The sequence below is a fragment of the Scardinius erythrophthalmus genome (genome assembly GCF_964197995.2).
Source record: "Scardinius erythrophthalmus genome assembly, chromosome: 2".
Taxonomy (NCBI): Eukaryota; Metazoa; Chordata; class Actinopteri; order Cypriniformes; family Leuciscidae; genus Scardinius; species Scardinius erythrophthalmus.
In genome coordinates this window covers 39,185,414-39,202,211 of record NC_138222.1, presented here as the reverse complement: position 1 = coordinate 39,202,211, position 16,798 = coordinate 39,185,414, and the positions used below count along the sequence as shown (strand labels likewise).

The following is a 16,798-nucleotide window of genomic DNA, read 5'->3' as shown; positions in this document are numbered from 1 at the left end:
CTTGGAAACTTAAAAATGGCACTTCATGACAAAAAGGTTGGCCGACCCTTGCAAGGCATGAGAGGCTGTGCAATATTGTGAATAGCGGTGTAACGATACACGTATTCGTATTGAACCGTTCGGTACGAGGCTTTCGGTTTGGTACACATTACAAACCGAATGATATGAAAGCGGAACAAAACTGCCCTACTGACCGTTTATGAGTTTGGACCAGTGGCACAGCGCTAAGAAATCGAATAAAGAGAGCATTTGAATTCGCCACTGAACTAATAACATCGCTACGAGATCTAGTGAGAAGCATTCAAATGTCTCCGCTATTAACCGTAGATCAAACGCCAACATCACCCCAGTGTGTCAATAAACGGAAATAGACGAAAACAAGGAGAAACACACACGCTACAGATTATCCCCACAGCATTTAGTGGACACTCATCTTTCTGAAGAAAAAAAAAATAAAAATTGAGTAAAAACACTGAGAACTGAGTTCCATATAAAAGCAAAATTGTTATTTTCTTTGTATTTGTTTATAACTACTACACTATTACATAAATTTTTTATATAAGGAGCTGTTTTTGTTTTATATGCTGCTGAGACGACACCCCAGAAGATGGGTCATAGCTCCATCATTGATCAAAGTAAAAAAAAGATCATACTTTATGATGTTAGTTTTAATAAATAAATACAAAATTAAAATTAAAGAAATTTCTCGGGCATTTCTTTCTTTTTGCTGTATCGAAAACATACCGAACCGTGACACCACTGTGTCGTATTGTGAACTGTGAATTTTGTGAACCGTTACACCCCTAATTGTGAATATAGTTAAGAGTAAAGGGCATTGATGTTTCTCAGTTTTAAGAGCATTTGTTGACTAAAGCAGAGACGCCTGAACGTTTTACTATGAAGGGCCAAAAAGCAAATATTTCATTCTATCCAACTATATTCAAATTAAGATTTAAAAAAATAATAATAATAATCTAATTTACTTATATTCTACACTGAACAAAATTATAAACACAACAGTTTTGTTTTTGCCCCCATTTTTCATGAGCTGAACTCAAAGATCTAAGTCTTTTTCTATGTACACAAAAGGCCTATTTCTCTCAAATATTGTTCACAAATCTGTCTAAATCTGTGTTAGTGAGCACTTCTCCTTTGCCGAGATAATCCATCCACCTCACAGGTGTGGCATATCAAGATGCTGATTAGACAGCATGATTATTGCAAAGTTGTGCCTTAGGCTGGCCACAATAAAAGGCCACTCTAAAATGTGCAGTTTTATCACACAGAACAATGCCACAGATGGCGCAAGTTTTGAGGGAGTGTGTAATTGGCATGCTGACTGCCGGAATGTCCACCAGAGCTTTTGCCCGTGAATTAAATGTTCATTTCTCTACCATAAGCCGTCTCCAAAGGTGTTTCAGAGAATTTGGAAGTACATCCAACCAGCCTCACAACCGCAGACCACGTGCAACCACACCAGCCCAGGACCTCCACATCCAGCATCTTCACCTCCAAGATTGTCTGAGACCAGCCACCCGGACAGCTGCTGCAACAATCGGTTTGCATAACCAAAGAAACCGTCTCAGGGAAGCTCATCTGCATGCTCGTCGTCCTCATCAAGCTCTCAACAACGACTGTTTGCCGTCGTAACCGACTTGAATGGGCAAATACTCACATTCGATGGCATCTGGCACTTTGGAGAGGTGTTCTCTTCACGGATGAATCCTGGTTTTCGCTGTACAGGGCAGATGGCAGACAGCGTGTATGGCGTCGTGTGGGTGAGCGGTTTGCTGATGTCAACGTTGTGGATCGAGTGGCCCATGGTGGCGGTGGGGTTATGGTATGGGCAGGCGTATGCTATGGACAACGAACACAGGTGCATTTTATTGATGGCATTTTGAATGCACAGAGATACCGTGACAAGATCCTGAGGCCCATTGTAGTGACATTCATCCACGACCATCACCTCATGTTCCAGCATGATAATGCACGGCCCCATGTTGCAAGGATCTGTACACAATTCTTGGAAGCTGAAAACATCCCAGTTCTTGCACGGCCAGCATACTCACCAGACATGTCACCCGTTTGAGCATATTTGGGATGTTCTGGATCGGCGTATACGACAGCGTGTTCCAGGTCCTGCCAATATCCAGCAACTTCACACAGCCATCGAAGAGGAGTGGACCAACATTCCACAGGCCACAATCAACAACCTGATCAACTCTATGCGAAGGAGATGTGTTGCACTGCGTGAGGCAAATGGTGGTCACTAGTGTTGTCAAAAGACCCGGTACTTCAGTACCAAGTCGGTACTAAATTTTTTTAAACGTCACGGTACCAGGTTTTCTCAAACCTGGTACTTGATGCGCGTGCATGCCCGAAGCGCGTGCAGTTGCGTCCTCTTCATAAAAGTGCTTCATAAAAGACTGGCGGTGCTGCTGATGTGGTGCTGATGTTTTTGCGCGTGCAGATACGTTATTTCAAATGGCGCGCGGCAAGCGCGCTCATAATAGAAGCGGCACGCTCGTTTTTCCATGCGCGCCTATGGATGCATAGCAACAACAGACGCCACGGGAGAACAAGCGCTTGTGGAAAGGAGAAAGCAGTGCGAACTGCGCTCTCCATGATGACGAGGAAGTATTAGCAAAGAATTAATTGATTTCTAGCCCTTGCATTAGCTTTACTACTAGATATATTTATGGAGATGAGAAATAAAAAGCCGTCATTAATATCAGCCCATCAGAAAAGCAGTTCTAGGCTTATTCTTGGCTGGATAACTCCTAGCAGGTTTAAAAAGCCCTTTTAAAATTAAATATGAATGCAGTTTTGGATTAAATAAAAGTACAGTCAAGTCATAAAACACGTTTTATCTCCTGTATAGTTTGGTAACGCTACAATAAGATACCATTCATTAACATCACTTAATGTGTTATCTAACATAACACATTGAGTGAACAATATATTTTTACATTAATTAATGTTTGTGAATGTTATTTAATACAAACACTTGATTGGTCATGTTTGTTCACTTCATTCATTGTGCATTAAATAATGTTAACAGAAATAATGTTAACTTTTGATTTTAAAAATGTATTTTTAAATGAACCCCTAAAGGAGAATAATTGCGACAGTATATAACTATTGTTTATTGTTAGGTCATTTTATCTAATGTTATCTAACAAATGGAATCTTATTGTAAAGTGTTTTTAATACTACAGTTTCTATCTAACTGTGATATACACTTTAATATAATTATGTAAATTTAATCTAAATTAAGCTTTGGTACCAAAATTGGTACCGAGAACCGGGGATTTTCACTGGTATTGGTACCGAATACTGAAATTTTGGTACCGTTACAACACTAGTGGTCACACCAGATACTGACTGGTTTTCAGACCCCCCCAATACAGTAAAACTGCACATTTTAGAGTGGCCTTTTATTGTGGCCAGCCTAAGTTACACCTGTCCAATAATCATGCTGTCTAATCAGCATCTTGATATGCCACACCTGTGAGGTGGATGGATTATCTCAGCAAAGGAGAAGTGCTCATTAACACAGATTTAGACAGATTTGTGAACAATATTTGAGAGGGGCCATCTCTTGACTAAAAGCAATTCAAAAAATTCACTCCTCCTATGCCATGTTTTGAGAAAGTGTGAAAACATGCCTAAGTCGCCAAAACACGTCATTTGCATGTCAGCCATTTCTTTCACCTTAATGTGCCCTTCCACTTGTGCAAAACTAGAAAAAATCCACTTCAGGCTAACGCATAGACTTTTATGCAAATGTTGAGAGTTAATGCGCATATCAAGAATTTCCTGTCAGGTTTTTTTGAGCACAACTTTAGCTGGAAACCCAACAATAGTCTCTGGCGGGTACAACATTCTACCACTGCAAAGATGGCAAGCTCAGCAAAATTCTCTGTAAAATATTAACTCTGTAAGTTCAAGAAAATTTAGCCTTACAAAAGTGCCAACGTTCCATTAGATGTTTACAGATATATTTTCTTTTAATGTCATGCTGATGATTCTGTCTTTAGCTGTTAGGAAGTATTTGGACCTAGAAGCTCAGATCATGCATGGCGAGTGTTTGTTTTAACCATATCTTACCAGTAACAGAACCTTCTAGCAAACTATTTTGAACCAAGGACCCCTTTTAATAACCCCAAACTGTATGAGAAATGAGAAATTCTGCCCTAGCAGTTCTTCCGAGACTAATATAGGGGCCATTTTTAAATAATATTTTAAGACTTTTGTTCACTAGTATGAAAAAACTGAGATCAGTAGGGATGAATTCTGATCCAGAACCAGTTTCTATTAAATCAGTAATCTAAGGTAGGAATTTTTTAATTGTTAATGCCAAAGACTCCCAATATGATGCAAAGGACCCACTTTAAAAAATATAAAGGAGTCCATATATTTCAAAACTTATTCATACTGTCTGCAAAAAATAATGTTATGTTATTGTTATTTTTTTATAGAAAATATTGGCTTTCATGTTGTAATTGTACCAAAGCCTCAATAAATGGTTGTATTTTTATCTGAAAAATATTCATTCATTTTCACAATAAATAGTGTTTTTTTGTCTTAATCAAACCGCCTTCTACCCCTTTGATGCCACCTAAGGGGGTCCCCGGACCCCAGTTTGAAAAGCCCTAATTTGAGGGTTGCATGAAAAATGTTTGTAACCCACAAATATGGCAAAGGAACAAGCATGTGTTAAATATACTGTCCCATTTTGTGTTGTGGTTAATGATTCCTTTACAAAATGTACCTCACACGTAACAGCAGTGCTCACACAGACAGCCTCTTCTGGAGAGTATGAATAGATCATAAGTCTGAACCGAATATGCAGAGCTTTATGACATCATGATGTCATCTGATCTGCATTAATGGAGGACTGAATGGAAGAACGTGACATGAGATTTCTAGGTCATGTGCATTATGTGAAGGCCTCAGCAAACTATGTTCCACCATATTGTTTGGCTTTTCCAGCTCTAAGGTTCAGTCTAGATGCTGCTTTGTTCTTAAGAAGGCCACATGCTCTATTATGGTCCATTGCTGAGATTACAAATCTAGCGTGAAAATGTTGAAACACACATTCCTGCTGTGCTTGTAAAAGTGGTATGTTGAATTTCTTTTATGACTTGTTCATCGTGCTTAATGGATTAGCAGTCTGACTGACCCAAATACTTCAGCAGTAAAGGCAAGACGAACCGGACATATGTATGTTCAGACTCAACCCCTCACTGGGTAATTCCTTTGCTTGTTTAACACAGTTTCTCGGCTCAGTCACCTCTGTTGTACAGATTACATTATTTACCACACCTGACAGAGGGAAGCAGATGTTTTTTATGGGCGGTTTGCAGATACTCCAAAATGAGAGGGGCAGTTTTATATATTGGATTGCCAATAGACTAAGTGGTCGTCTTCTACCTGTTCAGTACTCAAAGTTACCTCTCTGGTTTGGCAAGCTTTTATTAAGCTTGGTTTGCAGCACAAGTGTGAACGGGGTGTTGTAATCTAGCATTATTCTGCTGACAGGCTAATGTGTTACGTTGTTGCCGCTCTGCTCTAAGTGAGTGGCATGTATTAAGGGTTGAGTGTTATGTTGTAGGTAGTAGTGTCTTGACCATACGGAAATTAGGAATTATGCAAGTTACAACATTGTGCAGGAAACTGTTCTGTCAGGGTTTTTTTTTTTTTTTTGTTAACATTTTTTCTAAAACAAATATTCTAAATATCTCTAACAATAAATGTTCAGTGTGACGACCTGCCTTTTTTTATGACAGCAAAACATTACCAAGAAAAAAAAATTAAATAAAAGTAATTAATCTCTGGAAAAAAGATTAGAACCAATTATACACATGGTTAACCTTTTTACAGTAAAGATAATAAAATGTAAAAAAAAAAAAAAAAAAAAAAATGTTTTTTTTTTTAAAGTACTCCTACTGCCTAAATATTTCTGATCAAATCTGTGCTATGCAAGCTTCTGGTATAGTATTCTCACATAGCAAGCTGTTAACATTTATTATAAACATATCAATATTTTATATTGAAACATACTTAATTAATTAGTGTTAGGTATTATTTGAATATTAATATTTATTTAATATCAATTCTGATTCCCAGTTTCAATCCCAGTAAGGTGGAAACATTTAGTCAAACATTTATTTCAAACATATTTAGGCTAGTCTGTGTCTTTTTCCATGAACAGAAATCAGCAGCCTAAAGAACAATAAAATGTTCCTATGGTTTTAACAAAAATACCACAGCAAAAACAACTGGACTAACTAATATAAATTTCAAACATTATTAAAGACAAGTAAATAGTAATAAAATAAGAACAAATAAATAAATTAGCAATAGCACAGATAAATACAACTGAACAAAATGCAGGTACAGAAATTGCAATCAAATGTAAAATAACACTGCATAGATTTCTATTTATAAATAAAGTATATATTAATCCTTTTTAAAAAGAAAAAAAGTGATTCAGTCCTTTTTCTTTTGTTCTTTGATTAACAGTACTGATGACAGCAGGTTTATTAGGCTGCTGTCACTTTAAAATGACATGCAGGATCAAATATACTGTTACACATGTTTTCTTTCTCAACTGTTTATGTTCACTTAAGGCAAAATCGACTGTTTACAAAGATATTTTGACATAATTATGTGTGTATTTGTGCGTTTAAGATCAACAAGACGCACTAGAACTCAATTATCCAACTTTTCCACTGCATGGTAGGGTTCGGTACAGCTCACTTTGGCACTTTTCCACTGCATGGTACGGTTCGGTACAGCTCACTTTGGCACTTTTCCACTGCATGGTATGGCTCGGTACGGCTCGCTTAAATAGTACCACCTCTGTTGAGGTTCTAAACGAGCCGTACCGATTCTAAAATGTGACGTGTAAACACTGCAGATCACTGATTGGTCAGAGAGAATCTATTATTAGGATCAAAATTAACTCCTTATTTGAATGCTTCTTTTCTGACATATTTTTATCCTCCACCACATATCTCCTGTCTGCTATCACTGGTCAATATGAGTTGTTGCGTAGATTCTGGTGTAGTAGAGTTCTGCGGAGAACACTTCAGTTCAGACGTCACAAAAGGCCTCATTGAGAATGCAGTGGGTAAAAAAAAATCATCTGTAAAAAAAAAAAACCTCTTCTGAATCATAAAATGACAATTGGACACCCTACAGTCTCATTGGCTTCTTGAACGTATAAATGAAGGGCACAAGACCGCAAGTCCAGATCAAGTATGTAATTTGGGGCATGGCCATTGAAAATTGTTCCACATCAAGGTTTGAGGTTGTAGTCATTCAAGCTGTGGGTTGTGGGTAAAGACTCACAAACCGTTCTTTAAAAAATAAATAAAAAAATCTGCAGACAGTTACAACAAACCACTTAATTCAAGAAAATAATAACCTTAACTGTTACTTCTATGGGTTTTGTAAGGGGATTTACAGTCAAAGACACAGAACCAGAAATCATTAATTAAGACAAGAGTCAGAATTATAATAAATTAAAGAAAAGTTTTACTGAAGATAGTTTGTAGTTTCATCAGCAGAAGTCTGCTTCAAGACTCACAAGGAGTTTGTAGGCTGCCCTGTTTACAGTTACAAGGATCACAGCAATTATACCCTTCACCAAGGTCTAAGCTACGTCTTTGCTTCAGGTTGAATGATTCTCATTGGCTTAGAAATAGATAAACAGTAGTTTTCCACACATATACATATAGACTGAAGCATATCTCCTATCGATTACGCAGCTGACACTCGGACACAGAAGTTAGGCACGTCGTGACCTTCCAGGTCGCAGATTTGGGTTGCTGAGCGCCAGCATGTCCAGAACAACAACTTAGTAAATCTCCAATAATGCCATTTGTTCCTTAACCTGTAACCAAAAAGACTAACACACACACTGACACACATCTTTTCCAAGGTTGGATTTGGTCGGGCTCTAACTATAAACAGAAGAGTATTCCCAAAACATCCAGATAATATACTGAAACATACTGACCTCCTTTGCACCAAACTGCACACTACAGCCATTAATGCAGACCATGTGATCTCAGACTCTTAAGGAGAGACTGCAGTCAGTCACACAACCGTATTTATAACTGAACAGTCTGCAGGTTATGGCTGTGTTGATATACAGTCATATATTGTATTTTCCCCCTCATGCTATTGCTTCAGTACTTTTATTGTTATATGTGTATATATATATATATATATCAGGGTTTCCCATACATTCATTAATTTGTGGCGGCCCGCCACGATATCAACGCTGACCGCCACGGATTGATTCAGATTTTTTAACTATTTAATATGGGTAAAATTGTATTTTATTGTAGAGCTGCGTGCTGCTTGCTCTCTCTCTCTCTCTCACAAACTGACAACGGAGGCACGACTAGCCCCATCTGAATCAAAACATGAGCATGCGTTAGTTAGAGGACGGATTGTTGCTGGTGCTTAATGTTTAGTCCCCCAGCGAAGATTCCAGAATCAATGCGGAGTTGAATGGTTAGTAATGAACACTGTTGCTCAACATAACTCTGAGAAGTTAGTCTATGTTAAAGGTGGTATCAGTGATTTCAGGCCCAAAAATATTTTATCACATTCATCTAATCTTTCCTAACGATCCGCTGGCTGCCCGCCCCATAAGCATGCCGTCAAAAAACTGCGTCTCTGTGGGCAGCCTAGGCTCTGAGATCTGCACACAAAAACAAATGGTTTAGCCAAACACTCAAAACCAAAACAAATAGTGTTCCAACCAATCACCGACAGGGGGAGGGTGTTGTGAGGTTTTGTGCTCGTGCATGGCTGCACGCGAAGTCAGAGCTGAAGAAAAAGCTGGCTCAAAACCTCACAACACCCACCCCTGTCTGTGATTGGTTGGAACACTATTTGTTTTGGTTTTGAGTGTTTGGCTAAACCAATTGTTTTTGTGTGCAGATCTCAGAGCCTAGGCTGCCTACAGAGACGCGTTTTTTTGACGGCATGCTTATGGGGCGGGCAGCCAGCGGATCGTTAGGAAAGATTAGATGAATGTGATAAAAATATTTTTGGGCCTGAAATCACTGATACCACCTTTAAGCGCTGTCGCGTTTCCATTACAGATTCGTGCAAAACTTTTGCGATTTTTTTTTTTTCTTTTTTTTTTTCTAAATATCGATAAACAACTATTGTGAAATGACAGCGTTTCCATTAACCGATGTTATGCGACTAAAACGTAATTTTTTCCTCTCTCGATCAGTCATTCAAAAAATCATGGCAACGGACGTTGGTAGGTTTACAGTATATATAACGTATCACAGCCACCAGACTAGACATTATTATTATTATCTCCAGGTTCAGGTTGGTGTGTGTTGTTTTTTGTCCACCTAAATCTCCAGGTGTGTGTGTGTCTGAGTCTGTGTTTGAGTGTGTGTCTGTGTTTGAATCTGTGTGTGTGAGTCTTTTTGAATGTGTGAGTGTGTGTGAGCCTGTGCTTGAGTGTGTGAGCCTGTGTTTGAGTGTGTCAGTAAGTTTGTGTGTGTGAGTTTGAGTGTGTGTGTGTGTGTGTCCATCTCCAGGTCCAGGTTTGTGTGAGTGTGTCCATCTCCAGGTTTGTGTGTGTGTGTGTGTGTGTGTGTGTGTGTGTGTGTGTGTGTGTGTGTGTGTGTGTGTGTGTGTGTGTGTGTGTGTGTGTGTGTGTGTGTGTGTGTGTGTGTGTGTGTGTGTGTGTGAGTGAGAGCCCACCCTCCCCAAACACCACACCACCGCAAATAGAATCTAATTCTGTGGGAATATATATATATATATATATATATATATATATACACATAAAACAATAATGATAAATACAGTGATATAATTTTCCTTGATACAATTATACGAAAATTCAATAAATGTTTGATGTAATGCTTATGCACCAAAAGCAGAATGAAACAGCACTACTCATTTGAACCGTGCCACAGGGACCATTATAAATGTTTTGAATATTCTACTTCAGATTTGTGAGATGTTCACGAATTTGGCAAGTGTTTGTCACGTTCTGATGATAAACCACAATTAATGGTCTGGTTTCTAAAACTTTCACTCAGGAGAAAATAATCTGCCTCTAAACTTGAAAGAATTAAAGATTTGACATTAATTATCGATATTGACTGATCGACTTAAATATTTTATGGTGATAATATTTTTGGCCATATAACCCAGTCCTATATCTGTGTGTTCATTGGTTCAATGAAGGAAGAAGCAGGTTGTTAATATCTTTTCAAACTTACTTTTCTAAGTGGAGTTGGTGATGCAGTATTGGATAAAAGTAAAGTGAACCATGCAAGACAGATTGAAACTGATACCGCAAATTCACTCTTTCCCTGTCTCACTGAGATTCTCTCTCACACGTTCAGTGCAGTTTTAATCCAATCATAGTACTGTGATTCATTGCAAATTAATTGTGATGTAAGGAGACTAGTTGTTTCGTAACATGCTGAGCGTGTGATGGAGATGAACAGATACTGGATGTTTACATTATACATATATTGAAATAAAGAAGTAAGAGATGAAAAAGTTTTTTTTTTTTTTTTTCAGGCACAATGATGATTTTAATCTCCTTTTATGGGTATGTTTGTGCAACCATTTGTTGGTAGGAGTTTTTAGGGAAAATAATAAGTTAGTGTGCGTATATGTAGCCTAGATTACAACCCTGAAATATTAATGCAGCCTTCTGTGTTTGGTGCCAAAGACCTTCCGCTTTTGTCTGTCGAGCAGGTGTGTATGCAGCATGTATATGTGTTTGCTTCTGATTCATATAGATTTTAAAAACTGATGCATCATAAGAAATAAGAGAGAAATTCTGTCGTGTTTTTTTAAAGTTTGTGGTTGATTTTGGACCCTGTGTGTGCATGTGTATTTTTGGGTCCCTCGACAAAGGAGAGCAAAAGAAAGATGTTTAGGTTGTTAAACCTTCTTACCTCTTGATTTCACATGCTCTGTCCATACACACACACACACACACACACACATAGAAGAGCAGAGCGCAGTAAAGTCCAGCTCTCAGTCTCATTTCACAGCTGCTGAGTGGGGCTTGTGTGTCACTCAGAGGATACAGCATTACTGCTTCCACCCACGCCGCGAGCTTCACTCTGATCAGGTCGCTAGGCAACCAGGAAGTCACGTTGTCCCGGAGACTAGTGAAGTGTAACATCATCCAGAGAGGAGGACCCAGAATGAGAACAGGAGTGAAAGAGCAAATGATGCACAGAGCTTATGTCCTGAGAATCATTTCCTGTTTATCAGGGCTGTGTGCCCAGCACTGAGGAGAGATTGCAGATGTGTAACCGTTATTAGTGCCTAGCATAAGAATTAGAATTCTGTACAATTAGTGCTGGGCAGAATTCTGGTTTCAATTTCTCGTGCGTAATGTATGTTTTCAAATTCTGCCATACTGGTGCGTAGCTGAAACAGTCTGTCCAATGACCACGAAGAGCGATATTTCGAGTGATATGTTGAGAGGAGACCTCTATTAACTGCATACACTACTTCTTACTAATGGTTATAACCTTATAAAACAACAATAAATAACCCACGCAGCTAGGTCTCTTTAACATGGCAAATACCGAGCTTTATGATTTCCATGATGCCGAAAATGCAGACAGAATCACGGAATCCAGTCACAAGCTGAAGTTAATGTATAGAGCGGAATTTAACAGAATTTTTGGATGAATAAAAGTAGGGCTGTAAAATTAATCAAATCTCGATATGGACTAGTATCTGTAAATATTAAAGCTCAATAAGATTAGGTATTGATGATAAGCTACTGAAGTCTGCATGCTCTTCACGGCTGTGTAAATGAGCGCTACTACACTCATACTGAAGCAAGCATGACGCTCGTGGTGTTTTCAGGAAGGAGGATCTGCAGAGCTGCTTCACTTCGCGAGCAAGTTCACTTCACGAGCATTTTACCATTTCACTTGATTAAACTATATATCGTTATATATCATATACACACAGAAACACAAAGGTCTTCATGACAACCCTTCAAGATAAAAGTTTGGTTTAACTTGAAGAAATTATAACAGAGCTATTGCACAGTAGAGTGTACTTGTTCAATTAATCATTTTAATTATAATATTATTATTATTAATAATAATAATATAGTTTATTAAAACACACAGAAACTCAAATGTCTTCATTACAACCTGCCAAAATAAAAAGTTCAGTCTAACTTAAAGAAATCATAAAAGAAATATATTACTATTGCACAGTAGAATGTACTTCTTAAAGTAATAATAATAATATTTGATAAAACATTATATTTGATGTTAATGTAAAATTTATTACATTTGAAAGGGTAAGCTAAATTGTTAGTTTTATAAATTGATTTTATAAATTTTTTGTATAAATTGAATTTTATTACTTTTAATTTATTATTTAATAATTTATTTAAAAAAAATTTAAGTTACAATGTTTTTATATTTTATGTACTCCTGACAGTGAAATAAGCCACAATAAACCTATGTAACGGTCAAGTCATGAAAAGAAAACAATACTGTAATATTCCTTAAAACCGCCAGAATCTTTTTTGTCATAGCGCCCAGCACTACTGTACAATCATTTGACTGAAAATGTTTGTGTATGCTGAAGTGTTGGCTTTGTTACATGACATGTACAATGAAGTTAAGAGAGACCAGTGTTTGGTATTATTTATATACTATTATAGTATTTATTAATATTTTAAATTAGCTTTTATTTTTATATTTTCAGTTTTCATTTTAGTTTAAGTTTTAGAAATTTGATGTTATTTTGGCATTTCTGTTTGGTTTTTGTAATATTTCTATATAGCTTATTTTTTTCCCGTTTTATAGCGCATAACCTTAATTCAGTTAGTTGACAGGTCTAAGTTTCAATTTATTTATCTAATATTTCGATTTAATTTAATTTAAGCTTAATACCAAAATGTGTTGGTATAAACAATAACAGCACTGAGAGAGAGTGTGTTTATGTTGCCCAGTCTTTGTGTGTGTGGTGTCTGTTTTATTTGTGACCATATGAAACAGTGACTTTATAGTTTTACAACTTCTTGGAAACATACTGTAGATTACCTCAGGTTTCAGAATAAATGCAGAGCCATTGCCATCCATAATCATGATTACAAATGCCAAAATAGCTTCCTTAAAGGGTTAGTTCACCCAAAAATGAAAATTCTGTCAGTAATTACTCACCCTCATGTTGTTCCAACCGCGTAAGACCTTCGTTCATCTTCGGAACATAAATTAAGATATTTTTGATTAAATCTGAGAGTTGTCTCACTTCTCCATAGGCTTTCAGAGGGACCGAAACTTGCTGGCCCAGAAAAGTTATTAAAGAGATCGTTAATATAGTCCAAGTGACTACAGTGGCTCAATCTTGAGTTTATCAAGCGACGAGAATACGTTCTGTGCGCAAAAACAAACAAAAATAACGACTTTATTCCACTATTCATTTCCTTCTCTCTGGGCCTCTAGTTGGTTCACGTAGTATTTTTGCGTAGCGCGTCTGTGTTACACGTCACCACGTAGGCTCACAATTGGCCGAAGCGGGTCATGTGTGTGATGCGTGATGACGTGCAACACAGACGCGCAGCGCAAAAACACTACGAGGCCCAGAGAGAAGGAAATGAATAGTGGAATAAAGTCGTTGTTTTTGTTTGTTTTTGCGCACAAAAAGTATTATCGTCGCTTGATATACTTAGGATTAAGCCACTGGAGTCACTTGGACTATATTAACGATCTCTTTAATAACTTTTCTGGGCCAGCAAGTTTCGGTCCCTCTGAAAGCCTATGGAGGAGTGAGACAACTCTCAGATTTAATCAAAAATATCTTAATTTGTGTTCCGAAGATGAACGAAGGTCTTACGCGGTTGGAACAACATGAGGGTGAGTAATTACTGACAGAATTTTCATTTTTGGGTGAACTAACCCTTTAAAGCTACACTGTGTCATTTTTTAAGTTGATTCTTAGCAAAAAACACTGTTCTTTCAAAATATGTGCTCGTTAATGTGTAATTACTTCTACCAAATAATCAAGTATTCTCGTAAACGTAGAATCTGCCATTTAGAATACATACGAGCGAGTCGCTCGAATGGCGGCAGTCATGTTGTGCCTCCATCTTGAAAATACATTAGCCAAAGAGGGACATACCTGGAAATTCAAGCTTCGCCTTTCGTGTTTTCACACTCAGTGGCACCGTGACGAATGCGAGGGGGAGATTACTCGCGACTGCCGGTAGATTTGAAATAATACGGCCACCGTAGGAGTTAAAACGCCCTCGGAATGGGAGGGGCTAGAAAGTAATATTCAGTTGGTGGTCATAAACAATTTCACCGCTAGATGGGAGATAATCCTACACAGTGTAGCTTTAAAGTGACCTTCGCTAACCACTTTGTGGAAGGGAACCTTTGTGAAGGAATATCATATAATATAAACTAGTATTTAAGTGCATCAAATATTTTTTTTCATGGATTGATGCGGTCAACAAAGCAGCCATTTTGTGGGTCATTTGTGGGTCAAAGCAGCCAATTCGTTCTAAATGAATTCCAGTGGGTAAACACAAACAGTGTTAAAACAAGTCTCTTTATGTGTTCTCCCCTTTACAGGAAAATCGTTATAAAGTTCGGAAAGAAGAAGCGAAAGAAGACAGATTCCTCAGATGAGCTGTCTGATGATGACAGACCAACTCGACGATCCTCTAAAGATGATGATTCGGTGAGCTTTGGATTTGATCTATTCTTGATACGATTGATGACTCTTTTATGTTGTCTTATATAAACATCTAACAAGAACAGTATTTGTAAGTGATCATTCTGGTACAGTAGCACAAAACATGCATATTGTTGCTGGACTTCCTTTAAACTGCATAATGCAGTGGTGCTTCCTGCAGCATATGTATGTTCAGTACAAAAGCAAGAGAGACTACGATGACTGCCGTACCGTACCTCAATTCATTTACTTATCTTTCTTCTGAAATGACGAACCTCTCATTCTCATCCATGATATACCACCCATCCACCCTTGCAGATATAATTATCCTCTTTAAATACCCCCTGTGTTAATTAAAGCAGTGTGATTTTGATGACTCAGTTGTGCTGTTGGAGTTAAAGCTGCAGCCATGTGCATTTTGGGAAACACTGGGGTCTCGTGGCAGAGCGGGTGGCTCTTTATTTGGTCATCCTGAGATATTCTCATCCTATCCATTTACTTTAACTCATACACATTTAGGTCATGTTATATTTTGGAGGACAGACTCTCTCTCTCTCTCTCTCTCTCTCTCTCTCTCTCTCTCTCTCTCTCTTCTCTTCTCTCTCTCTCTCTCTCTCTCTCTCTCTCTCTCTCTCTCTCTCTCTCTCTCTCTCTCTCTCTCTCTCTCTCTCTCTCTCTCTCTCTCTCTCTCTCTCTCTCTCTCTCTCTCTCTCTCTCTCTCTCTCTCTCTCTCTCTCTCTCTCTCTCTCTCTCTCTCTCTCTCTCTCTCTCTCTCTATATATACTAATTTATTAAAGGGCCCCTGATGGCCATCTCTGAAGTGCATGCGCACTTTTTGTTCACCCAAAATGACATATTTTGAAATCCCAAGAAGCCTCCGGGGGTAAATTCACCCCTAATGACATCAGATTTTTCAGAATAGGGCAACATGAGGAAAAATGCCCCCCTTAAGGACAATGTGGATTTACCTTTAAACAGTCACATATTTAGATATAAGTTTAGCATATGCAGGCTGATGATGCATCAGCCAATGTGTCATCAAAGGAAATAAATAGAAACATTTGCTAATTTAGTTATTATAGCACAAAATATTAAAAGAGGGGTACCTCTAAAGCCCCCAACACAAACACATCAACTATTCTATTTAAAATGTTATTTGGACAATTTAATTGAATAATTAAATAACAGATGACAGACAAAGTAGAATCCCAGTAAAATAGATTTATCTGAAAGGTAAAATTATTATATGAGTTATGTACTGGCATATTTCCATTTTTAATTGCTCATACTTTAATTGAAGATATGTCATAGAAACATTGTGAAATCAAATTGAATGATTTTACTCAATTAACCTATAGGTTTTAATGAAAGTGATGATTCATGGAAATATTTAATAATAACCTTTAATTATAATAAAATTTTAAAATAATAACACTAGTAACAACATGCCACTTGTGGCCTTCTGTGCCAAATTAGACCCCAGGGGTCTAATTTTATCTTTTTACTTCAAAATAAAAACTATAACTTTTACTCCAAAAACATTGATGTTTGCACAAACCCCTCATTAACAAATAGACATTTTTTTTTTCTCGACATTATACATTGTCATAGATCACAATTTTCCAGAGACACAAAATTAGATCAATTAACCTCAAAACTGTTTTGACTGACTGAATCTCACAAATGTTGACAAAATCAGAAATAGTTTAGCCATTCATCAAAAGTGCTGAAATGAAAATAGATTTTTATTTATTTATTTATTTATTTATTTGAAAAAAGGTGTAGTTATTCTGAAATTCTTAATAAATGTATGCATTTTTCGTATAAATTTATGAATTTAGGTAAAATATGTGGTGTGTGTGTGCACGTGTATACACACATGCACATATATATTTTAAAATTATTCATCACGAACCAAGACAAAAAACGGATCACAGTTTACACAAAAATATTAAGCAGCACAGCTGTTTTCAACATTGCTGTAATAAGAAGATATGTTTCTTGAGCAAAAAATCAGCATATTAGAATGATTTCTGAAGGATCATGTGACACTGAAGACTGGAGT

At 37.3% G+C, this 16,798-nt stretch overlaps 1 protein-coding gene across 11 annotated transcripts in view; it reads left to right on the top strand.

Annotated features, from left to right (window-relative positions):
• chd9 (chromodomain helicase DNA binding protein 9) overlaps nucleotides 1–16,798 on the top strand; it is a 79,472-nt gene that overhangs the window by 31,750 nt on the left and 30,924 nt on the right. For all 11 annotated transcript variants that reach the window (XM_081358979.1, XM_081358982.1, XM_081358981.1 and 8 more), the window contains one exon: nucleotides 14,631–14,739. In XM_081358979.1, coding sequence (XP_081215105.1) covers nucleotides 14,631–14,739 — 109 coding nt within the window. The remainder of the gene's footprint in view (nucleotides 1–14,630; nucleotides 14,740–16,798) is intronic.